Source organism: Gracilinanus agilis, chromosome 3, assembly GCF_016433145.1.
Source record: "Gracilinanus agilis isolate LMUSP501 chromosome 3, AgileGrace, whole genome shotgun sequence".
Lineage (NCBI taxonomy): Eukaryota > Metazoa > Chordata > Mammalia > Didelphimorphia > Didelphidae > Gracilinanus > Gracilinanus agilis.
In genome coordinates, this window is record NC_058132.1 from 195698486 (window position 1) to 195721860 (window position 23375).

The window sequence follows — 23375 nt, forward strand, 5'->3', positions numbered from 1 at the left end:
GCCTCCGTTCTAGCTCCCCTGAGACCTTATTTTTTAAATGCTTCCCCTCCCACCCTGAATTTCACAGCCTTTTTGAAAACTCTGCCAGCTCTGCTGGGTTTCCCAATTGGTTGTTCTGTCTCTGGGCTGAATAACAAAACGCTATTTCTGATAGCCACCATGTTGCCCTCGAACCCCTCGCTGTGCCAAGGCTGAGCTTTGATCCCCTCTGGTATGGCACAACTGTGGTCCTTCCAAAGAAATGAGCTTAGACCCACAACCTGCCATAGCTTTGACTTTTAAGACTGTCACCATGGCAACCAACACTCCTCCCATCCTACTGAGTAAAGAAAATGGCTAGTCTCTAAGGAGCTCACCCAATCTCCATCACCCAGGCTCTCTGTCCAAATCTCTCCTTTTCGGTCCTTCCTCCCAGGGGGAATTTACTAAGCCTGGCTGAACAGTTGAATTTTTTTTCTTTCCCAACATTTTGGTTTTAAAATGCTGAAAGGAAAGGCAGAAAGGGATTCAATTTTTAACTTAACAAAATATTTCTCTGCCTTTAATCTATGCTCCTATAAGGTCAGTATGTAAATGCTGCAGTTGGGGACAGAATGAATTCAGGGATCTGTGAGATGAGAGCAAATCTGTCTTTCATGCAGGAGTGCTTCCATACTTGCCTACCCATCTTGGACTATTCTTGTCCCTAAGTTTTCCAGGGGTAAGGGAAGTATATCAGCAGGGGAAACAACATGGCCTAGTGAAAGTAGCAGACTCTAGCAAATCATGGAATTAGGGACAGCTAGGTGGTACAGTAGATAGAGTGACAGAACTGGAATCAAAAGGATCTGATTAAAATTTATTTATTTCTATTTTAGGGGGTTTTTTTATTTTTTATTTTTTATAGCTCTGTGACCCTGGGCAAGTTGCTTAATCCTTAAGAGGTACATTCAGTATATCGGGAACCATCTCAGCTTTCTTCTTATTATCTTGAAAATACAATTAGAACAGGAGGTCTGTTTAAGAGTTATCCTGCCTGCTCACCACAATAATAGCTCAACTTGTTCTTTGATTATATTGATAACATCCTTTATTCCAGCTCTCCATAATTCTTTATTTTTATTTGTTGCAGTCAGCTCATGCCTATCATGAGCCTCTCCATTGACCTTTGCTTAATATTCATTTGAAGTTGCTTAAAGGCTATTATATTCATGTCATATAGGCCTATAACAACAGCAATTGAATACTGATATTTTTAACTGGCCTTTGTTTCCAAAAGAAATTTAGATTCATTAGAAGAGCTTTGTTGAATCAAGAAGGTAATCCAGCCCTTTTGCCTTCTTATTATTCTGGATCTAAGTTATTGTATATTTGTATTTTCTGTCCTGGTTATGAATTCTGATGGACAGTGTCTATCCAACTGCATATCATAATCTGGACATTATACATTCCTCTTCCATGTGGTTTTTCCTGGATGGACAGTGAAGACAAACTCTTTTTGTGAGACTCTACAGTAGTTCAGATGCTTTGATGCAATCAGAATGACATCATCCAGAAAAAGCAGGATCTACAGGACAATATTATTTTTAAAGAATCCCTCTTCAATTTGAGCTGCATTGTGGATCTTCTTCGTGACCCTGGGGAACATCTTTAGCAAGCATACATTTTCCTGTTTTATGTGTCACCTGATATTAATGAACAGAAGATTGGTGAACAAGGGTATCCCTGTTGTTATATTCCTCAAGGAATTCCAAATAGCTTTGATGGACGCATGAGATATGCCTTCTTGGAAGACAGCCTGTAGGGTCCCCTTTTGCTTTACTAAATCATGTGGGATTTTTATGACCAAAAAACAATAAGTGCAAAGGAATTTTGTATTCTCTGCATTTTTTAGTCATTCATCTTATGGTAGAGGCCTTAGAGTCATAAATCTAAAACTACAAGGAATCTCAGCATTCATCTCAAAGTCCAAACTTTCATTTTATAGATGAGGAAACTGAGGCCCAACAAAGTTAAGTATTTTGCCTGATGTCACACAGATAGCCTGAGATCTACTGTGGAATATCTCTTGCCAATTTCCTTAATAATATACTCATCAAGAATGCTCTTGAGATTATTCTCATGAGAATTTATATAGATGGGGAAATAAGCATATATGTGTCAGTAGATTAAATTCTCCCACCCTCCTTTCTAAAGTATTAATAAGATATAATCTTTTCCTATATCTTTGAAATGTTCCCCTTCTTTTATATACCTTATAATTCAAACCCATAATTCCCAACATTTGTGTCACTTCACAAATGTTATTTCTTTTTTTATTGTGATGCTTTTCCCATCTTTGTTCTCCTTAGTGACATCTCTACTTTCTCTATCAGCACATCTAGGATTGTGATGCTAGTGTCCAAATGTGATGGTTCTACTGTCCCTGATGGTGAAAAAAGTTTGTTATAAAAATCTTGGCAGAATTCTTTTCCCTTCTGTTTGTTGTACTTTCATTTTCATCCTTAAATGCCCTCGGGGTGACTCGATTTAGTTGTATTTCTCACTAAGCTTTCTTAATCTGTTTTTACCATTCATTGCTTCTCTGTTTAATGTGGAGATACTGCTCAAAATCTTCTACCATACTTCTCCAAAAGATTTACAAAAGAAGTCCTATGTTACGCCAGTGTTGCCCTTGTCTGCCTATTTCTCTAACCGAGAAGTAAGGCATGTTGACTGAGTAAGGAGTGTTTTTAGGTTCTGTGAGTGTCCTTGTTTTTGTTTTTGTTTTTTTTTTTATTTTTAACCCTTGTACTTTGGTGTATTGTCTCATAGGTGGAAGATTGGTAAGGGTGGGCAATGGGGGTCAAGTGATTTGCCTAGGGTCACACAGCTGGGAAGTGGCTGAGGCCGGGTTTGAACCTAGGACCTCCTGTCTCTAGGTCTGACTCTCACTCCACTGAGCTACCCAGCTGCCCCCTGAGTGTCCTTGTTTTGATTAATTTATGTCAGTTAAATTAATGGATGAAAATAATTATGGTCTGTATCTCTCTATGTAATTTCTTTTATATATACGTATATATAATTTTTCATCATCAGTTATTTGTTACTACAGGATGAAGCTGTTTTAATATGCTCCATCTTTTTCTCATGTATATTCTTTCTATTAGCTTTGTAGTAATTTTGAATTTTCTTCCAGTTAGTTGGAATTCCAACTGTACACAAGCACCTACTTCAAGAATGACTCCCACATCTGTAACAAGTTGTTTTGTGTCTGTTAAAATATAAACAGTTTAATTTTTTTGTGATGTTAGTTGTTCAGTTCTCCAATTCTTTGCTCAAGAGAAGTAATGGTTTACAGGTGTGAACCTTCCATGTAATCTGGGAGTCTTTCTTTCTTTTCTTCATTAGTGGTTTTCGATATGTTTCTTGCCATCCTTCCAAACCTTTGCATTGATGTTGCCAAATTTCACAGAATATGAAGATTTAATTAGGAGGTTCTTCTCTAGTTTTACATAGAAGTAGCTATCTTCATTCTCTGTAGCATATAAACCACAATTATTTTCTTGCCTCTTTGCAAATATTTATCAAAGGTACCTTAAAAAAGCTGACTAATGTCCCATGAAATGATCCTTCTTCCTGCCTTTGGACACACAATAAAACCAATTCTATTCATTCCTCTATTTTCGTCTCCAAGAAGAACCATTTTTTCCTATAGCTATAATGTCTTTTTTCTTCTAGTTTCATGCTCGTGAGAAGGTTAGGACTGATGTGACTCATTTCCTCCAGTAGTATGCCTATTAGTTTGTCATTAGACAAGGATCTCACACTTAAGAGTGCCAGTACCTAAGTTAAAGTTTAAAAATGGTTTAACCCTGCAATCTCTACCTCCTTTTCCACTGCTCTGATACCAGTAAAAGTAGAGTAGGTCTGCACAAGAGTAAAGACCATTTTTGTTTTGTATACACATTCTTATTTTATAAAAAATAACAAGTAGAAAATCAATTTACCAAATACTTTCTGAGCATCTACTATGTATAAATCCTCTTGCTAATTGCTGAAAAAATTTTTAAAAAATAATTAAACATGGATCCAACCTTCAACTTTATCATTGAATATGTCACAGAGGAAAGGATGTTTTGGGATTTTTAAAAATATTCAAAAATATCTGACAAGAAACAGAAATATTAGTAGACTCTGCAGGTTTTTATGGGGGTATCAAGCTTTGAAGGGGTGGCAAGGCAGTGGTGTTTTTATTTTATCTAGTTCTATGCATCTTAGTCTGTTTTATTAGAAGGCCAAGAGAACTTTTATTTGACATTTCTTGTTTTAAGATGTTTTGAGGAATTTTTAAAAGCAGGATGAGTTGTCCTTTATGGATTGCTAATCTAAAGAATCAACTAAAGAATATTTTCCCCTGTAACTATGGAGTAGCCAAGTTCCTGCTGTATCTACTTAACCAATTTGGACAAGGTTCATCATAGCAGACCTGAGGAATGATTTCAGGATTGTGGCTTGGAAGAATTTGCAAAGCTGTTATTACCATGAATCCCCAAAGTGCTATAGTTTGATAGAGCTCCACGAACCATTTTAAGAGGTCAGAAACAGTCAGGGCAGAGGGCATCCAAATTCTTATCAAAGCTTTTCACAGTCTTGCAGAAGGTCAGAGTTCCTCTAAACCAGGTGTTGGACCTTGTTGTTAGGAAACAAAGGGCATAATATCTTTATAATAACAATAAGACCCATTCCTTCTATTTTTTTTCTTTTCCTGCTCTAGTACCAAAACACCGTGCAAGAATCTTTTCTCAGAAATAAAATTTACTATAAATTTAATGTGAATTCTCTTTTTCCCAGTCTCTCTACAGGTGGATATTGTTCCCAGCCAAGGAGAGATCAGTGTTGGAGAATCCAAATTCTTCTTATGTCAAGGTAAGTAGTCCGTGTTTCCCTGGGTTGGAGATGGAATAAAGCTACTCCTAGAACAATGATGGGCAACATTTTGAGTTTGGTGTGTCAAAATTCACCAAAAAACCAAGCATAACTCAAGTGGTGTGTCACTTCGAGAAAAAAACCATAATTTCGTGATATTTAGTTTAAATAACAAAAATGTATAATTGTAATATATAATTGTATTTTATAAACCAAAATAGGTAAATTAATATAGGTAGAATCGTCATCTATAGTGCACAGTGTCTACACTACACTACAGCAAATGTTTCATCCTCGGCATGCAGCCCCATACACCTGTCAGTGCTGACACGCATGTCATAGGTTTGCCATCACCATTCTAGAAGCACTTGTATCAACCAATAGGCCAGAGTAGAAGACAGTAGGGTATGGACATGTTTAGGCCATATCACTCCAGGTATCATAGCTGGGGAAACTAAAAATGTCAGTAGCTCTTCCTAAACTCTCCAGTATCCTCCCATCTTCCTCCCTCAAGTCTTACCAAAATATATATCTTTTGAACCTCTGCTATCTTAGGGTAATCAGGGGGAAGCATAGTTTACTGTAGTCTGAATCAGTGCCTCTCCTACTCAAATGTTTACATTTTCACATATATTCTAAGTGCTTATAAATTCAAGTTTATTTCAATAAGCATGTATTAAATTACTTTTTAATGGGTAAAATACTGCGCCCTACTTCTTCACTGGCTCTCTCAAGGTCAGTGGTAGTTAAAAATAATGCCAAGATAGTTTTATTTAGATTTGTTCCTTTGTTTTCCCATGATTTTTAGTATCCAGGAGAATCCAAAAATTAATTTAAAGACAGCTGGAAGGCAGCTAGGTGGCTCAGTGGACAGAGAGCCAGGCCTGGAAATGGGAGGTTCTAGATTCAAATATGGACTCAGATATTTCCTACTTGTGTGACACTGGGCAAGTCACTTAACTCCAATTGCCTACCCCTTAATGCTCTTCTGCCTTGGAACTGATAATTCTTATTGATTCTAAAGAGAAAAAGTAAAGGTTATTTTTTAAAAAATGGATAGTTAGGTTTCAGGATCTCTCCAGCCCAAATTATAATGTTTCATTCTCATTCTCCTCTGTGTATATATTGTCTCTCTTATTAAAATATAAATTCTGCCAGAGCAAGAAAAGTTTTTGCGTTTTCATGCCTCAGTGATAAGGTCAGTGCCTGGCACTTAGGAAGCACTAAATAAATGTTTATTGATTGCTTGATTGATTGATTCTCAAGTTATTTCCAGGATAAGCAGAAGATTTGTTTGAGCTGGTATCATATTCACAAACCTGTGGGTGATGTTAATTTTAAGGCTTAAACCCAAAAAGCAATCAAGTTGTTTAGGAAGAGAAGGGGGCTTGTTTTTATTTATCTTTTTCTTTAAGGGAGGGAGATAAGTGGGGAAGAGGGCTTCAAAAATCAATCTGATTTGCATTGAATGCGGTGACTTGTAGCTGGTGAATTTTTTTAGACACAGCTTTGCCTTCATTACAACAATTTAAATGATCTGGAGATGCAGCAACAAAGCCCACAGCACATCTTGCAAATAGCGATATTTATTGAAAACATGATGGGCCTTGAATAAAAGGAATGCTTCATTTCCATGCTTAGCAGCTGTGCAGGGTTGAGGGGTAGTATGGAGATAGAGTCATAGAGTCCATTGTGAAGGTCTTTCCACCTGTTCTTAGAGACTATCCACTTGGATTCAGTTCTGCTTCCAAGAGAAACACTCAACAACTAGAGGGAAAAAAGTCTTTTTAGAAGCAGATAGAAGGAAATCATTGCTCTTTCTAAGACAGTCACCTGGGAACAGATCTTGACTTTGCTGCAGTGTATGAGATGAAATTGCCGTTTGGGGGGGATGAGTGCCAGAATGGAAGCTTTTTGTAGTCACAAAATAAAGTCACTAGAGTAAAAGGGCTTAAGACCTAATTCCCCTACCTAGGCCAAAGTCTTCTCCATAGTTCTAGAGATTGGAATTAGCCTCAGAAGATAAAATGGCCAAAAGGCTCTCTAATCTTTATTATGTCACATCTAGGCAAGTCCTTTTACTATTTGGTTCTTCATTTTCTCCTTTGCCAAGGGTAAAGTTACTATAAGAAATACTCAGTATGTGTGATTGATTGTTAATTTCCAAATTCTAAACAAAATCCTGCTATACAAATTCCATGCTGTAGCATGGAAGTCAGCCTAGGAAAATATCTCATGTACTCTGCAGGCATTCATATCCTTGCTACCTCTCAGCTAACAACATTTGCTTACAATTCTCATTGCACATGAAACCTTATTTGGGGCTGTCATCTCTTCATCTAACTATTGGCACATCTGTCCCACTGACCTTTCTAATAGTGACAACTAATGGGATGGCATTGATTGCCACAGTATTTGATACAAATATTGTTTCCATTTGAAGAGGTGAAAGAAAACTATCTGCCTTTGATCTTTTTAAAACTTTATGTGAGGAAAAAAATGTTTTTAAATAAAACTTTATGGGAGGAGCGGAGGGAAAGAACACGAATCATGTAACCATGGGAAAATATTCTAAATTAATTAATTAAATATATATTTTTTCCAACTTAAAAAAACAAAAAAAAAACAAAAAATTTTATTTAAAGAAAAAACTCACCAGAGTTCCCTCGGCTGAAATGAACTACCCCAGCTAAACCCTGAATCTTCTCAGATTCAGTTTCCTCCTATATACCAATCCAGTGCCTGGAAATAGGAGGGCGTGGCCTCTCCCTAGCACGGGATTAGTCCGATTCTAGACCAATCCCACGACAGGAAGTAGGGGGTGTGGTCCCTCCCCCAGCATGGGATTAGTCCATTCAAGACAGGTCCCACATCAGGAAGTGAGGGGGAGGGACCCCTGGGAGCACACTGTGGGTTGCAGTTTCCCCGGGCCACAATATTTCAAAACCCACATATATTGAATCTCCATTGAGTTTCCATTGAGTGTTTGCTACATGTGAATACCAAACTTGGCTCTTGAACTGGAAGTTCCTTGCCTAAATGTTTTGAAAAATTCCCTTTTCTCTCCCACAGTGGCTGGGGAAGCCAAGGATAAAGATATTTCCTGGTTTTCTCCCAATGGAGAAAAGCTGACTCCAAATCAGCAGCGGATCTCAGTGGTACGGAATGATGATTTTTCCTCCACACTTACCATCTACAATGCCAACATTGATGATGCCGGCATCTACAAGTGCGTTGTTTCGGGAGAAGATGGCAGTGAATCAGAGGCCACCGTCAATGTGAAGATCTTCCGTAAGGGCCTCCATCTTCTCCACCTCAAGTCCTTTTCTTTGGAACAGGAAAGTAGGAGGTAGTAGGCTGGTAGTAAAGAGACTTAGGATGACAATGAAAGAATCAGTTGAGTCCTGTGTTTCCAGGTCCCAAATTGTATCAGGGACAGATCCCCTCAGGCCTCATGAGTCAGGCACTGGTTAGAACTAATTCCTATTTACCCTGTATCTCTCAATTCAACCAGTTAATTCCCAGAAAAATATTAAGGACACTCCCAGCCACTGGATTCAGGACTTTGCCTCATGTGGCTCAGTTAATGTTCCATAATTCAGGTTTGACCCTTCTTGCTTTATTCTCCCAGGAATCTGATGGACTCTTTTAGAGTATGGAATGATTTTTGAACTCTGTTATTCAGAGAGGACAGTTCTCATTCCATGGAAACTTTGTTTGGGGCTGTCATCTTATTATCTAGCTATTGGTATATCTGTCCCACTGACCTGTGGGTGACAACTAATGGAACAGCATTGATTGCCACAGTGTTTGATGCCAGTATTGTTTCCAGTGAGCCTGTTTTTCTTCCGTTCCTTCATCAGAAGTCTGTGCTGTAGGAAATTAGAGGACAGTGGGTGATAAGGGAGAAGAGAGAATTGATTATTTTTACCAGTTGAGGCATATAATGAGACACTTAATAGACAAAAAGAGAGAAGACAACATTGCTTCTCTTTGTCATTCTCTGCCATGACTGGGACATTTCTGATGTTCCTTAATTCTCTTACTGAAAAATCTTATTTTCCCTCCCAAGATCCCTCCTCAGAGAGTCCAAGTAGATCAATCAATCAGTAATCAAGTATGTATCCAGTGATTGCTTCTGAGACCAGATCATCTCCTTGTACCTTATTAGTCTCTAGACTGCCATGAATTGAAGGCAAAGTTTTCAGACTCATCCTGTATTCTATATAGATGGTGTTGCTATGTAGGCAGACTTATAGTGTGAGTTCCACTTGTTGGAGTATATTTGGGAATTGAGACTATCTCAGGGGGATACAGGTCATTCAGCATAGGCCTTGTTACCAGAGAGTACAGGTGAAAGATCTCTTCTTCCAGTGCCAAGTGGGGGACATAGCTGTTTATCCTCCTCTGCTTTTCAGAGAAACTCATGTTCAAGAATGCACCAACTCCTCAGGAGTTCAGGGAGGGAGAAGATGCTGTGATTGTATGTGATGTGGTCAGCTCTCTGCCTCCCACTATCATTTGGAAGCATAAAGGCCGAGATGTCATCCTGAAAAAAGACGGTGAGACTCTTGTTTCCCAGCAGCTTCTTTTCCCAAGGGGCCACTAAGTCACCAACATTTTGTCAGCTGTTCTCAGTCTGTGAGTTATTATACTGAACAAATGCTAATTCCATAGTTCCAAGGCCATATGATTTACCAAATCCTGGGCAAATTTAAACATGAAAATTACAAATTGAGGGGCCTTTACTTTCCCTAGAAATGAAAGATTTTGTTTATTAATGTTGTTGCTTCTTTAGTGTGGAGCAAGAGGGAACACATTTCCTTAAGTCAAATTAATTATTCTGCCCTAAGAATATCAAAGGGAAGAGAAGGGGTGGGTGAGTGCCTGAAGATGATAAAGCTCTCTGAGTTATCCTTGGGTGAACCTTCCTCTTGTCTCTTCTAGTCAGATTCATAGTCCTGTCCAACAACTACCTGCAGATCCGGGGAATCAAGAAATCAGATGAGGGGACATATCGTTGTGAGGGCCGGATCTTGGCCCGTGGAGAGATCAACTTCAAGGATATCCAAGTCATTGTAAATGGTGAGATGATCTGCTCTCTATATCCCCATTCACATCTCATCCTAATTCCTATAACCTTATTCTTTCATATCTCTTTTTTTATCTTCAAAAATACACAAATAACAATAAAAACCCTGCACTTTCTCACATCCAATTAATCCAGAATGTCTTCACCATAAACTTCAATGCCTTCCACGGCTACACTCATTTTTGTGTCTTGCCTAAATTGTGGAGCTATTGTGCTGTAATTGTATTCTCTTGCTTGTCCTAGAGCTGAGCCCTGGAAGCTTTGCTCATGCTAAATCACAAATTTTTTCTTCATCATTACTCTTGCTATTATAATAATGGTGAAATCAGTTCCCTTGGTTCTAAGGTCTAAGAAAACATTTTTATCAAATCAGGCTCCAGAACTGTCAGAATCATGGCCCAAGGGCTTATTAATCTTAATTTGCAGTGTCAAATAAACACACCCGTAGAATCGATATGACATTTACAAGATGTTTACAGGAAATTATAATGTTGCTACTAAGAAAATAAGTAAATCATGCTTGAATTATTTTGACTTGTAATATATTTTTCCTGAAACCTTCTCCCTACAAAATCCTTTCCTTTGGTAAGAGATGCTCCTACACAGTATGGTTTATGAAAAACTCCAGGGGACTTTAGCTAACCAAGTTTATTTTGAGCTATCAATATTTGCTAGGCAGCTAGGTGGTTCAGTGGATAGGGACCTGGAGTCAGAAAGTCCTAAATTCAAAACCAGCCTTTGATACTTCTACCTTATGTGGTCCTGGGGATGTCATTTAATCCCTATTTGCCTCACCTATAAAATGGGGGTGATAATAACATTTCCAGAGGATCAAATCAGATAATAAATATAAAGGGCTAAACATAGTGCCTGAGACATGGCAAGTGCTACATAAATGCTACTTATTATTATTATTTTAACAGACATTCTTTAAGAACCCATCATGTGCAAGGTACTGTGCCAGGCACTTGTGATGTGGTGGATAAGTACAACACAGACTTTGCTCTCAAGGAATTTATAATCCAGGGAAGAGGGAGGAATGGTATGGATGCAAAAGATTTACACAAGGGAGATTTGAAAAGTACAGAGAAGTCTGAGCAGCCAGAATGCTGTGAGAAATTTGAAAGGAGAGAAGGCTCTTTCAGTTGGGGCCAAGAAAAGCTTCACAAAGAAGGTTGCCCAAACATAGAGCCTTGAAGAACAGACTACCTCCACTGACAGAGGTAGTGAGTGGGGAATAAGAAATGCAATCCATTCCAGGAAAGGGAAAGAGCATACGTAAGAAAATGAGTAAGTAAGAGAGGAGCAGCACAAAATCATGGGATGGAAAAGAGACTAGTGTGGCTGGAATAGAACAGGTTTAGGGACTATATCTGTGATTCCATTGGTTCAGGGAACTCCCAGATGAGGAATTCCCTTTACTAATGCAGGTGAGCACCCTTTCTGTAGCCCAAGGTCTTAGGAGAGGTGTTTAGAAAAGTACTGAAATGTTAAGCAACCTCCCCAAGGTCACAGAGCCAGTATGTGTCAGGAGTGAGACTTGAATTCAAGTTTTCTTGGTTCTAAGCCACACTGCTTCTCTCATGACTAGAATACAAGACATATTGCCCTTATATGTAGCCCTCCAGAGAACAGAAAATATCTGTGCTAGATTGATCCATTTCTTTCACAGCTAACCCCAAAATATCTCATTCTCTTTCAGTGCCACCCACTGTCCAGGCCAGGCAGAGCACAGTGAATGCAACAGCAAACCTTGGCCAGTCAGTCTCACTGATGTGTGAGGCAAAAGGTTTTCCGGAACCCACTATGAGTTGGACAAAGTAAGAAAAGTGTGTCAAGTCATGTAGCTTGGGGTTTGTAGAAGACAAGTGAAGAAGAGAATGTTACTGCTCCATTTGAGCATTTTAGCAGGAATGCAACATTGAAGATTAGGGTACCAAAGTATCACAGGCATCCAAAGAATGCCAACCTATTTGTGCCAGGCATAGCCAGGGATATTGCTACAGAAAAAAATGGAAGCAGCCCTTCTTGCATCAAGGTTACTTTCTCATGGGGGAGATAGCACAGACTTGGACAAATTTGTGCAGCAGAAATAGAAAGTGAATGAATACAAACAGAAACAAAAATAGTTCAATTCGAAGTAGCTTGGGAGGGAAGGTATGAATAGGATGGGGGCATGCAGAAGAGGATGCCCTCTCCCTATGTATGTTCGGTTGGGTTCCTTAAATTTTATGTCTTAGAAGGAAACTGAAGCCTTGTAGCCCAGTTTTGGATGATGAAAGAGTCGTTTCCACCATCTCCTGAGAAAAATTAGGGGATCATAAGAATTGTAAGCAGAATATAAGAGGAATTACAACTCAGCCTTTTTATCAAGCAAGGTGCATAGCCTCCCTAGCTGGGGCTGCATTTTATGAAGAATAGAAAGATTTCATTTTAAGTTTGTTGCCAAAAAAAATTTTTTTTAACTCACCATATACTTTTGTGTCCTATAGAGATGGAGAACAGATTGAAATAGAGGAAGATGACAAGTATGATTTCAATGAAGATAGCTCTGAACTGACCATCAACAGAGTGGACAAGAATGATGAAGCAGAGTATGTCTGTATTGCTGAGAACAAAGCGGGGGAGCAAGATGCTTCCATCCAACTGAAAGTCTTCGGTAAGTGTAGATATGGTTTCATTGTCACTGCTCTGAGTGCAGGGTGCAGGTTCTGGAGTCAGAGGACCTGAGTTCAGATCTGGCCTCAGACTTACTAGCTTTGTAACCCTAGGCAAGTCACTTCAGTCCTGTTTGCCTCCACTTTTCCATCTATAAAATGGGGATAATAACAATATCTACCTCCTAAGGTTGTTGGAAGTATGAAATGAGATAATCACTGTAAAGTACTTAGCACACTGGCACATGGTAAGCTCCATATAAATGTTTGCTATAATTATCATTATCATTACCTACTCCCTACTTGTAACCATGTGCTTTCTTCCCATGCTTGCCCCTCCAGTATATATGGAATAATCATATGGGAAGGGGAAGGAGTGAGAGATGCTCCGATGTCATTAAGAGCACCAGACTGAATTAAGAGACTGGCTTCCTTCCTGGATCTGCAGCTAACTTACTTAACAACTGCTTAATCCCGAGCAAGCCAAAGAAACTCTCTACGCCTTAATTTTTTCATCTGCAAAATGGGAGATTTTATTAGCAATACATGGGGAAGTGCTTTATAGACTGTGACTAGGTCAGGTGCCATCACTACCTTGTATTCAACATTGTAGGAAATCTTCATTAATGGAGGGCCTGAAGTTAACCTTTACTAGGGGGGAAACAACAAGCTCATATACAGATTTTACAGCAGATACATCCTTTCTTTACTCTGGGGAAAGAAAGGATTTACTTAGTAAAGGAATAATAAAAATGATCTCAGAAGGGAACATTTCAGGGGAAAAAAACCTTAATTTTTTTTTAAAATCTTAGTACCTTGATTTCTTCTAATCCATGTTAACACTTACTATTAAAGTAGCTACTTTATTCATCCTGAACTACATCACTTTCCTTCTGGGTAGAAGGAGAAGAAAAACAATGAGCTTAAAAATCTTAGCCAGATCTTGATCAGGTAGCTCATTTAGCCATATGTAAGATCAAGTGTCCTTGGCTTCTATGGCATATAACAGAACAGACAGGTTTAGGAAAATATATATTTTTTAATTTGAGCAGAAGGAACCACACAGGACTTAATAGCTATTTTGTAATTAGTTTCTGCATAAAAATAAACCTTTTTAGGAACTTTGCAAATCCATTGTTCCTAAGCAAATATTTATACTAATAACAAATGAGACCTACCAAGCCGGACTCAGAAACATCATCTTCAGTACAAGTTATTGCACGTTAAGCAAATGAATGTACAAGCATTTATTAAGAGCCTTCTGTGTACCAAACATTGCATTTGGTGCTGAGGGTCCAAAACAAAAATTAAAGTCTCTGGTCTCAGGGAACTTGTAGAATATAATATTAAGCCTTGAAAAAAGATTAATCTTCTTGATGATTATTGTTAATAATAATTCAAATTTTTGTCGTTTAAAAAGTGCTTCCCCCACAACAATCCTCCCAAGACATGCAATATTATTTATATGATATTTAAGTCATCAGTGGATAAAGTACTTTCTGAAATCAGGAAAGCCAGAGTTCAAATTTGACCTCAGATACTTACTATCTATATGACCCTGGGAAAGTTACTTAATGTCTACCTCAGTTTCCTCATTTGTAAAATAGGGAAATAATAACTGCCTCTCACGATTGTTCTAGCATAAAATGAAATATTATCTGCAAATATTAAAGTGCTATATAAATGCTAACCAATTATTAAGCATCATATATTCATGTTATAAATGAGGAAATTGAGACAAAGATATTAAGTCAAAACATATAAATATTTTAAAGAGATCTTCTTTTAGGGCTATTGCTTATATTCTAAAGTAGTGTATTTTAAAAACAATATGATACATAGCAGACAAACACACAATAACCATTGCTGTTCAGATAACAATTGATCCATGGAACTTTTCCAGAATTTTCTTTCTGTACCCAGAACACTCCTACAGTAAAAGGGCGAAGAAATAAAATCCTGATTTTCACAGATCACAAAGTTGATATACAGAGAAGCTAAGTGGTTTGCCTACAACATCAAGCCAAATGGAAATGTCACCCTTATTCCCTCACTCCTCATTCAGGAATTTATCTCCTTTGCCATGTTGTTTTGGGCAATTGGCAGGACTGTATCCAGGCAGTCCCCAGCTTACAAAGGGAAATCCTCTGTTTGGAATTCTGAATGCATTTTCCCATAGAAACAGTGTTATACATGGCATTTGGTTTCCCTGGCCAGTCCACAATAGCTTATTTAACCCAAAATGTAGCACTAAGGTTATAGTAATGGTTCACTTGTTCAGTTGTGTCCAATTCTTCATGACCTCATGGACCATAGCACTCCAGGACTTTCTATATTCCACTATCTCTCCAAAAAAGTCTGTCCAATCATTTGTTCATTGTTTCCATGGCATTATCTCTCCATCTCATCTTCTGTCGTCCCTTTTTTCCTTTTGCCTTTAATCTTTCCCAACATCAGGATCTTTTCCAATGAGTCCTGTCTTCTCATTCTGTGGCCAAAGTGTTTAAGCATCATCTTCAGTATTTGTCCATTTGGGGAATAGTTTGAATTAATTTCTTTAAGTATTGACTGATTTGATCTCTTTACTTTCCAAAGGACTCTCAAAAGTCTTCTCCAGCATCACAATTCACATTGATTCTGTGGCACTCTGTTTTCATTATAATCCAACTCTCACAACCATCCAGTGCTACTGAAAAAAAAAAAAAACAAAACAACTATTGAGTATACAGATCTTTGTCAGCAAGGTGATGGTACTAATGGTAGTAATGATACTCTTGACGATAACCACCACAAGTAATGAATCTGTGAGATTTGTATTTCCAAGCTGACATGTCTGCAACCTACCTGCCCTGTCAATTAACTTGAGACATTCTCCTGGCTCAAATTATAATCTGTTTCTTAGATCAAGGACTTCAGTAGGGCCACAGATTAGTGATGGAGTCAGATGGGGAAGGGAGGAAGAAATGAGTGGAGACTAAACAAGAGGAATAATAGGTAAAAGGGAATTTGAGGCAGGTTTTCAGGATCAGTGGGTAAGATAGTTGCATTCTCATTACCCTGAAAGGGAGACCTATCTAGGAGGGTTCCACAGAAAGAGAGGGCAAAATTTATTCTCTCTTCCTGCATCTTCTTTCCAGAGACTATCAAGATATAAGGGAATGTAGTGTTAGCCTGCATACAGTATACATTTTTGTCAACGTCAATTAACTACAATTTATTCTCAAAGTTAAGACAAATCTTTCTACTAAAAAAGGAGGTAATGGGGCTTAACGAATACCTGTCCACTCTCCAGATCATCAATGCTGAATAAAGCATTCTTTAAAAAAAAAAGACAGAAATAAAAGAACTTCAATAGGAAAACAAAGAAAAACGATCTGAAAAGTCAGAAATCAGCCCTGACCTGTGTTAGGATGTTGAAAGAATATGGCAGAGATAAGAAAGAGGACAACCAAACATGCCAAGTCAGCAAGCATTTATTAAGCACTTACTATATTCTAGGCACTGTCTTCTTTAATCTTACTGCATTCTCTTTGAGATGATTGTCTCTAATTTATCCTGCAAATATCTCCTTTGCACACAATTGTACAAAAGTTGTCTTCCATACTAATCTATGAGCTCTTTGAGAGCAAGGACCCCTTTCTTTGCCTCCTTAGAGTTTAGCACAGTGCCTGGAGACCACAGTAAGATTAAAGAAGACCAGGAAAGGCTTCTTGAAGAAAGTAGGACTTTAGCTTCCTTCTATCTTCTGCTATCTCTCAAAGACTGTCCAAGTTCATAATCTTTGTTTCCATGACACCAATCTATCCCTCTCATCCTTTGCCCTCCCCTTGACCTCTTGCTTTCAATCTTTTCCTACATCAAGGTTATTTCCAATGAGTCCTGTCCTCTCATTCTATGGTCAAAGTATTTACGCTTCAACTTCAGTATTAATTCTTCTAATGAATAGTCTGAATTAATTTAAGTATTGACTGACTTGTTCTCCTTGTGGTCTAAGGCAGTGACAGGCAAACTTTTTATAGAGGGGGTCAAAGGAAAGGAAATGCTCATCCTCAGTCTGTTTCTAAGGCAACTCTTTCGAAGTTTCATTGTATTGTATCCTACTCGTTGTATTCATCAAATTAGGAGTAATGCAGCACTGCCGGATAGAACATTTCAGGGGGCCACATCTGGCCTGTAGTTTGCCCATCACTGGTCTAAGGGACTCTCAAGCCAGTTAAAATTCTCAGTCAGAAGTTGGGAGGTTCCAGGAACAGCAAGGATACCAGTGTCACTGCATCTCAGAATAGACTAGTGGGTTTGAGGAGTAAGAGGAAGGAAGGATCCAGATTTTGAAGTGCTTTAAAAGTCAAGTAGAGGATTCTATTTTTGATCCTGAAGGTTAGTTACATAGGAAGCCAGTGGAGGATATAAATAAGAAGATGACATGATCAGACCTGTGCTTTAAAGAGATCTACTTGGTGTGAAGCAAAGTAACTGAAAGATGAGTGAGTCAGACCTTCTGAGGGTAAAGCAGCTGTTCATTCTCCAAGAATGTGATGAGGTGAATCTACAGGTGCCCATCCCATGAGAAGGCATCTGCTAAATGTTCAGAGGTAGAAAAATACAAGTTGTGATTATTGGGGACTCCCTGTTGAGAGATAATGAGGCAGCTCTTTGTCAAGTCCATATTAATAGTAAGAGGGGTCTACCAGAAGGAATCTTGGAAGTATCACTGAAGAATATGAAGTTTAAGGTTGAGAAACTGAAACCTACTTCACTGTTGCCAGTGAAAGACAAGGGCTTCAGAAGAGAAAGGCAGATTGGAGAAGTAAATTGATAGTTAAGAAAGTGTCTGAAAATGAGATTTGGAATTAAAATTTAGCATTAATGGCCTCAACGCCAGAAACAGAGGTCCCTCTCCAAAACTCTTGTTTTTAAAAATGTATTTGCTTGGAATTTTGCAATTCTAATCAAAATGACTTTAAACTAAGAAGGAAAGAGAAATGAAAAAGGTTGGTAGCCAATAATCACCATCCTAGATGCAACCCTGGAGATAGGAAGAACAATAGTAATAGAGTCCCAGAACACAGAAGATAAAATCCAAGAAAGAAGATGCTGACAACAACAATAGTCAATCAGTCAATAAGCAACTGTCAAATTTCTATGCCAGGAGCTATGCCTAGCTAATAATAACCAGAACTTAAAACTTTCAGGTTTGCAAAACCCTTAACAAATATTATTTTATTTGTTCCTCACAATAATCCTGGGAGATAGGTGCTGTTATCATCCCTATTTTACAAATGAAGAAACTAAGGCAGGCAGAGGTTAAGAGACTTACTCTGAGTCACAAGATTAGTACCTATCTAAGACTAGATTTGAACTCAGGTCTTCCTGACTCCAGTTCCAATAAATGAAAATAAAAACCTCAGGACCTCTCAGTAAGGTAAGGTAAAAGGTTAATAATGAAGTAAGTGTGACAACAAAGTCAACTAAAGTTCCCTAATACAGTCCCAAGACTTTATTTGACTTCATAAGTATCACTGAGCACTGGGGGAATGAAAGATGTTCTTTAAATATGGATGTAAAAGGACATACCTTACTCAAAATGAACAATATAGGCAAAGGGGAGGAATAGAATGATAATGTATCAAGAAGATATCACTACATAAGGAAATCCAGATCCCAGAGTAGAGAGCATAATGAGGAATACTTAGGTAAAAATCTTTGGTGGCAGAAATTTGCTATTGAAGTATTTTATAGATCATGTAGACAAAAAGGAGAAATGAAAAAGATGGTTGGGAAATAGGACACAACTTAGAACCAAGATATGATAAAATAGGCATTTTCAATTATCTGGAACTACAGTTTTCTCTCACTCCCTGATAAAAGCAATATAGCTAATAATCTCTTCGCTTGGCTGAAAATAATTTTATCCATCAAAAGATGGGAGAACCAGGGCATCCAGGTGGCTCAGTGGATTGAGAAACATGCCTAGAGATGAGATGTCCTGGGTTCAATATGACCCTTCTTAACTATATGACCCTGAGCAAGTCACTTAACCTCAGTTGCCTAGCCCTTACTGCTCTTCTGCCTTAGAACCAATATTTAGTATTGATTCCAAAATGCTACACAAGGATTTTTAAAAATATATGGGAGAACCATAAAAGAAAATTTCTACCTATGGTTCTTTTACTGGTGATACTATTTCTACTGATGACTTTTACCAGTGAGGAAGAACTGGTTACTGATATGGAAATGAAGGGAACCCTGGGATTAGAAAGAGGTTTTTAAAGGAATGTCCCATGGATCTGGCTTTGAATACATATTGTTTGAAATTTTTGTTCATGACCTAGATAAAGATGTACATGGCATGTTCATCAAATTTGCAACTGACATGAAGCTAGGAAGATCTGTTAACATGCTGAAGGATATATCAGTCAGGAGTATAGTACAGTAAGAAGGGAAGGAAGAACAAAGAAGAAGGGAGAAGGCATTTCTATAGCTCCTATTATGTGCTGGGCATTTTTACAAATATTATCTCACTTGGTCAAGCGAAATAATACTTAATTTGGCTTCATAAAATTTGCTTTTGCCACCTGCAAATAGGGAAAAAATAGGGAAAATAATTTGCTCTATCTAGACCTCCTCAGTTTCCCCATCTATGAAATGAGAGAGTTAGATTAAAGGATCTCTAAGGTTCCTTCCATCCCTAAATCTAGGATGTTGAATGTTGTGATGAATCTAATGAGAGGAGATTTATTAGGGACAAATGCAAAATCTTATTCTGAGGTTCAAGTAAATCAACCTCCCAAGCTCAAAGTGTGGGAAAGGAGTGATTAAACAGAGGGTTTTCTAGAAAAGGTCTAGAGATTTTAGTGAACTTGCCCAATGGGCCAATGCAGTCTTAAGTCTACAATAAGGGAAGTATGATGTTCAGGACTAGGTAATCAATAGTCCCACTGCCCTATTTCCATGGGAATCAGGACACGTCTAGATATTGTGCTCAGTTCTGGACACCACAGTTTAGGGAAGACATCAGGAAGGTGAAATGCAACAAAAAAAAAGGCAAGCAAGAAGATGGAAGAGGCTTGAGAACATTTCATATGATAAAGGCTTTTGGGAATACCCTAGAGCAGTCATGGGCAAACTTTTTAAAGAGGGGGCCAAAGGAAAGGAAATGCTCATCTGTCAGTCTGTTTCTAAGGCAATCCTTTCCTGTATTGTATCGTACTCATTGTATTAATCAGATTAGGAATAATGTCATATGGCTGGATAGAACATTTCAGGGGACCACATTTGGCCCGTGGCTGTAGTTTGCCCATCACTGCCCTAGAAGAAAGATGCTATTCCAAAGATATGAGGTGACTTTGTGGATGTCATATGGCAGAAAGATTTTACTGGTTCTACTTGAATCCAGTAGAAAGAACAAGGAACAATAGATGGACAGTGGATAGAGACAGGTGGAGGCTTCATATGATGGAAAACTTATGAGATGCTTCAAGAGGTACTTTGCCTCTCTTAACTAGAAATTTTGAGTAAAAGGATAGCTGATAACCACTTTTAAGGCATGTTGTCTAGAGGCGATTCTTATTCAGGTTTTGGCTGGACTAGGTAGCCTTTGAGGCCCCTTCCAATCCTGAGATTCTGTGATTCCTTTCCTCCTTATGATTTTCAGCTGTCAATATATCCAATAGAGTAAAGAAAGGGTGGTAGCAGGACAGATTTAACTGTCTCCCTCCTTTTCCCTGCCACTTATCCTGCCATCAAGTCCCTAACACCTTCTCTGCATCAGGAACCAGTATCATCACATGGCATGCTATTGAGTCCCCTTGTCATTCTGGTGGGTCTTCTCTGGCCAAACTCCCGACTGGAAATGTCCACACGAAATATAATACCCCAGACTAAACATCATGCCTTAGACTTCTGTAGGATTTCTAGCTTCCTCATTATAAGCAGTGCTCTTCTATTTAGTTAGCCTATGATTGCATTTTCTTTTTCAATTGCCACTGTCATATACTTGACTATTACTAAACTTAATTCCATCAATTCCTTTTTATGTAAACTGACATCTAAGCTACTTTGTGCTTGAACAGTTGTTGTCTAAGCCCAAATATAGGACTTTACATTTTGCCCTATAAATTTCATCTAATCAAATTCGTACCATCATTCTAGACCATTGATCTCCTTTTGAATCCTGAATCTGTCATCTACCATACTAATTAGGAATTCTCCCAGTTTAATAGAATCTACCAGCTACAACTTCCTCCAAGTTTCTAATAAAAATGTTGAATTGAAAAATGCCAAACACAGAACCAAATGGAACTAAAGACCTTCTAGATCTGGTCATTCAGCAGATTCGCAATTTAACTAAATAATTCCAACTAGTTTACATCTCTCCACCTTGCCCACAGAAATATAAGATACTTTGTTAACTACATTGCCAAAATCAGACATGCTGTATCTACATTAATCTTCTTAATTTGTCTATTAAAATGCAAAAAAAGGAAATTGCTTCAGTCTGGCATGCCTTCTTGATAACCCCTAGGTGCCTTTTAATGATGGTCATTCCCCTTTGTAAATGTGCACAAACATCTACTCATTCTCAGATCTTTGGAGTGATGGAACCCATCACCTTCAACAAAACTTAGACACTCAATAATAATTAGACTCTCATAATCAAAGCACTGTCTCTGGAGGGACAGAACCTCAGCACTTCCACTTGTTACTCATGTGACCTTAGGCAAATCACTTAATTTTCTTGTGCCTCAGTTTCCACAGTTGTAAGTTGAGAGGGTTGGACTAGATGACCTCTGAAGTTCCTTTCAACTCAGAATCTTTATTGTTGTTTTAGTGTGAATTGCTTTTGACATCAAATTACAAGGACTTTTTGAAGAATCGAAACACTAATTTTTCAAATCAGTTTTCCCAGATCTAATAACATTACAACCCTCTTGCCTTGAAGGGTATACTTATTTGCTATCCATAAGCCTTTTTTAATTGGGAAAATTATTCATCTTCTAAGATGTTGCACAACTACTTTTCATTTTCTTGTGTGTATCTTGCCAGTGTATCTTGAAATTATTTCATCATATTTTCATTTTTAATGAGATTTTTTCTTTATAAATTTGCTGTGCTCTGTTCATGAATACCTTTGTATTAGTCTAGGAACTATTTTTGAAAAACTAGATAACATAACATGTATGGTACCTTGGGATAACTAGAAGTAAACCTACCCTGGGGGGAACCTCTCATCATATTTGCATTTCCCTTATATTTGTGATTTGTTACTCAAGCTACAATTACAGATGCTTGTTTCATCATCAGAGCCTTGATTATTATTAACACTTTTGCTTTCCTGTCTCTTCATACTTCCTGATTTTACCCAATTATCCTTAATATAGACATTGGTTCAAAAAAAATTGAGAGTCAAAAATATCACTAATGCCATAAATGCACACGGGTTATTTTACATGCCCTCTTCTGAGATGTGCCAACAATCAATTGTATTTTTGCATTTTACATTTTGGAACTTGTTCTATAATTAGCTTGAGAAAAAAACTCATAGTTGTTATCAGTCCTTCTCTGATAGTCATATAAGTTCTGAACCTCAGAGTCAACTTTGACCATTTACTTTTCCCCACCCAAATAATCACATGTGATTCCTTCTAGATCCTTCTAGATCTGCCCCCTTCTCACAACTTACATATCTTCCACCCTGATTCAAACTCTCATCACATCTTGCCTGGCCTTTTGCACTAGCTTTCTGACTATTATCCCTGCTGAAGTGATATTGCTAAAGCACAGGGTCAATTATGCAGCTCCTGCACAAAAACCTAAGTAGCTTCCTATTTATTACCTTTGAGATCAAATGTGAAGAGCAGTTAGGTAGCACAATGGATAGAGCACCAGGCCTAGAGATGGTAAGTCCTGGGTTCAAATGTGGCCTCAGACACTTCCTAACTGTATGACCCTGGGCAAGTCACTTATTCCCAGTTGCCCAGTCCTTACTGCTCTGATACATCCCTTCAGAATCTGGATCCAGGTTACCTTTCCAGATTTTAACCAGCTGTTCTTCTTGGTGTTCCCCACAAATGACATTACCTCTCCTTTCTTTGTAAAGCTGGCTGGAATGCACACACCCTCTCCCACATCCAGAGGTATTATGAAGACCAGATGAGATAATTGGTGCAAAGCACTTTGTAAATCTTAAAGTATAAATGGCAATTTGGCAATAATGGCAATAAGTGCCATTTATTATTGTTGTTATTATTTGCCTACATCACCAGCTCTCTGCTGATTCGTGCAATTGTTGAGACTTTCCTTGTATTCCTGTTGAGCCTGAGCAGTATTTATAGAGTAAAAGAGGGTTGGGCTGGTAAATGTGTAACAGCTGGGCTCTCCGAAAAAAAAATAATATATACACTCACACTTTTAAATCTAGATAATCAACAAAACAATAAATCAAGCCCTGATTTGTAGTGATTGCTGGTTTCTGAGGTGTAAATGCTCACAATGAAAATTTAACAATGACTCCTCACAAACCAATTACAGCTGGCTACAACACACCCCTTCCTCTACTTACCTCTGAATCCCTAGCTTCCTTCAAAGCTCAGTTCCAATGTCTTCTCCCATGGAAGGTCTTTCATACTACTGCCTCCTCCTATGAAATGATCTTCTTTTATTATAGTTACATTTTATGTTTATTTACATATATTGTTTCCCTTCTGTCTCCTCTTATGAAATTACCTTCTTTTATTATA

General features: G+C 38.1%; 1 protein-coding gene across 1 annotated transcript in view; it reads left to right on the forward strand.

Moving 5' to 3' along the window:
• The first annotated feature begins 241 nt into the window (after positions 1 to 241).
• The window catches only part of NCAM1 (neural cell adhesion molecule 1), a 90392-nt gene continuing 67258 nt past the window's right edge, over positions 242 to 23375 (forward strand). Inside the window, exons 1-7 of the mRNA XM_044669023.1 lie at positions 242 to 323; positions 4813 to 4887; positions 7960 to 8178; positions 9306 to 9449; positions 9835 to 9972; positions 11682 to 11799; positions 12472 to 12638. Of these exons, the coding sequence (XP_044524958.1) occupies positions 242 to 323; positions 4813 to 4887; positions 7960 to 8178; positions 9306 to 9449; positions 9835 to 9972; positions 11682 to 11799; positions 12472 to 12638 (943 nt within the window). The remainder of the gene's footprint in view (positions 324 to 4812; positions 4888 to 7959; positions 8179 to 9305; positions 9450 to 9834; positions 9973 to 11681; positions 11800 to 12471; positions 12639 to 23375) is intronic.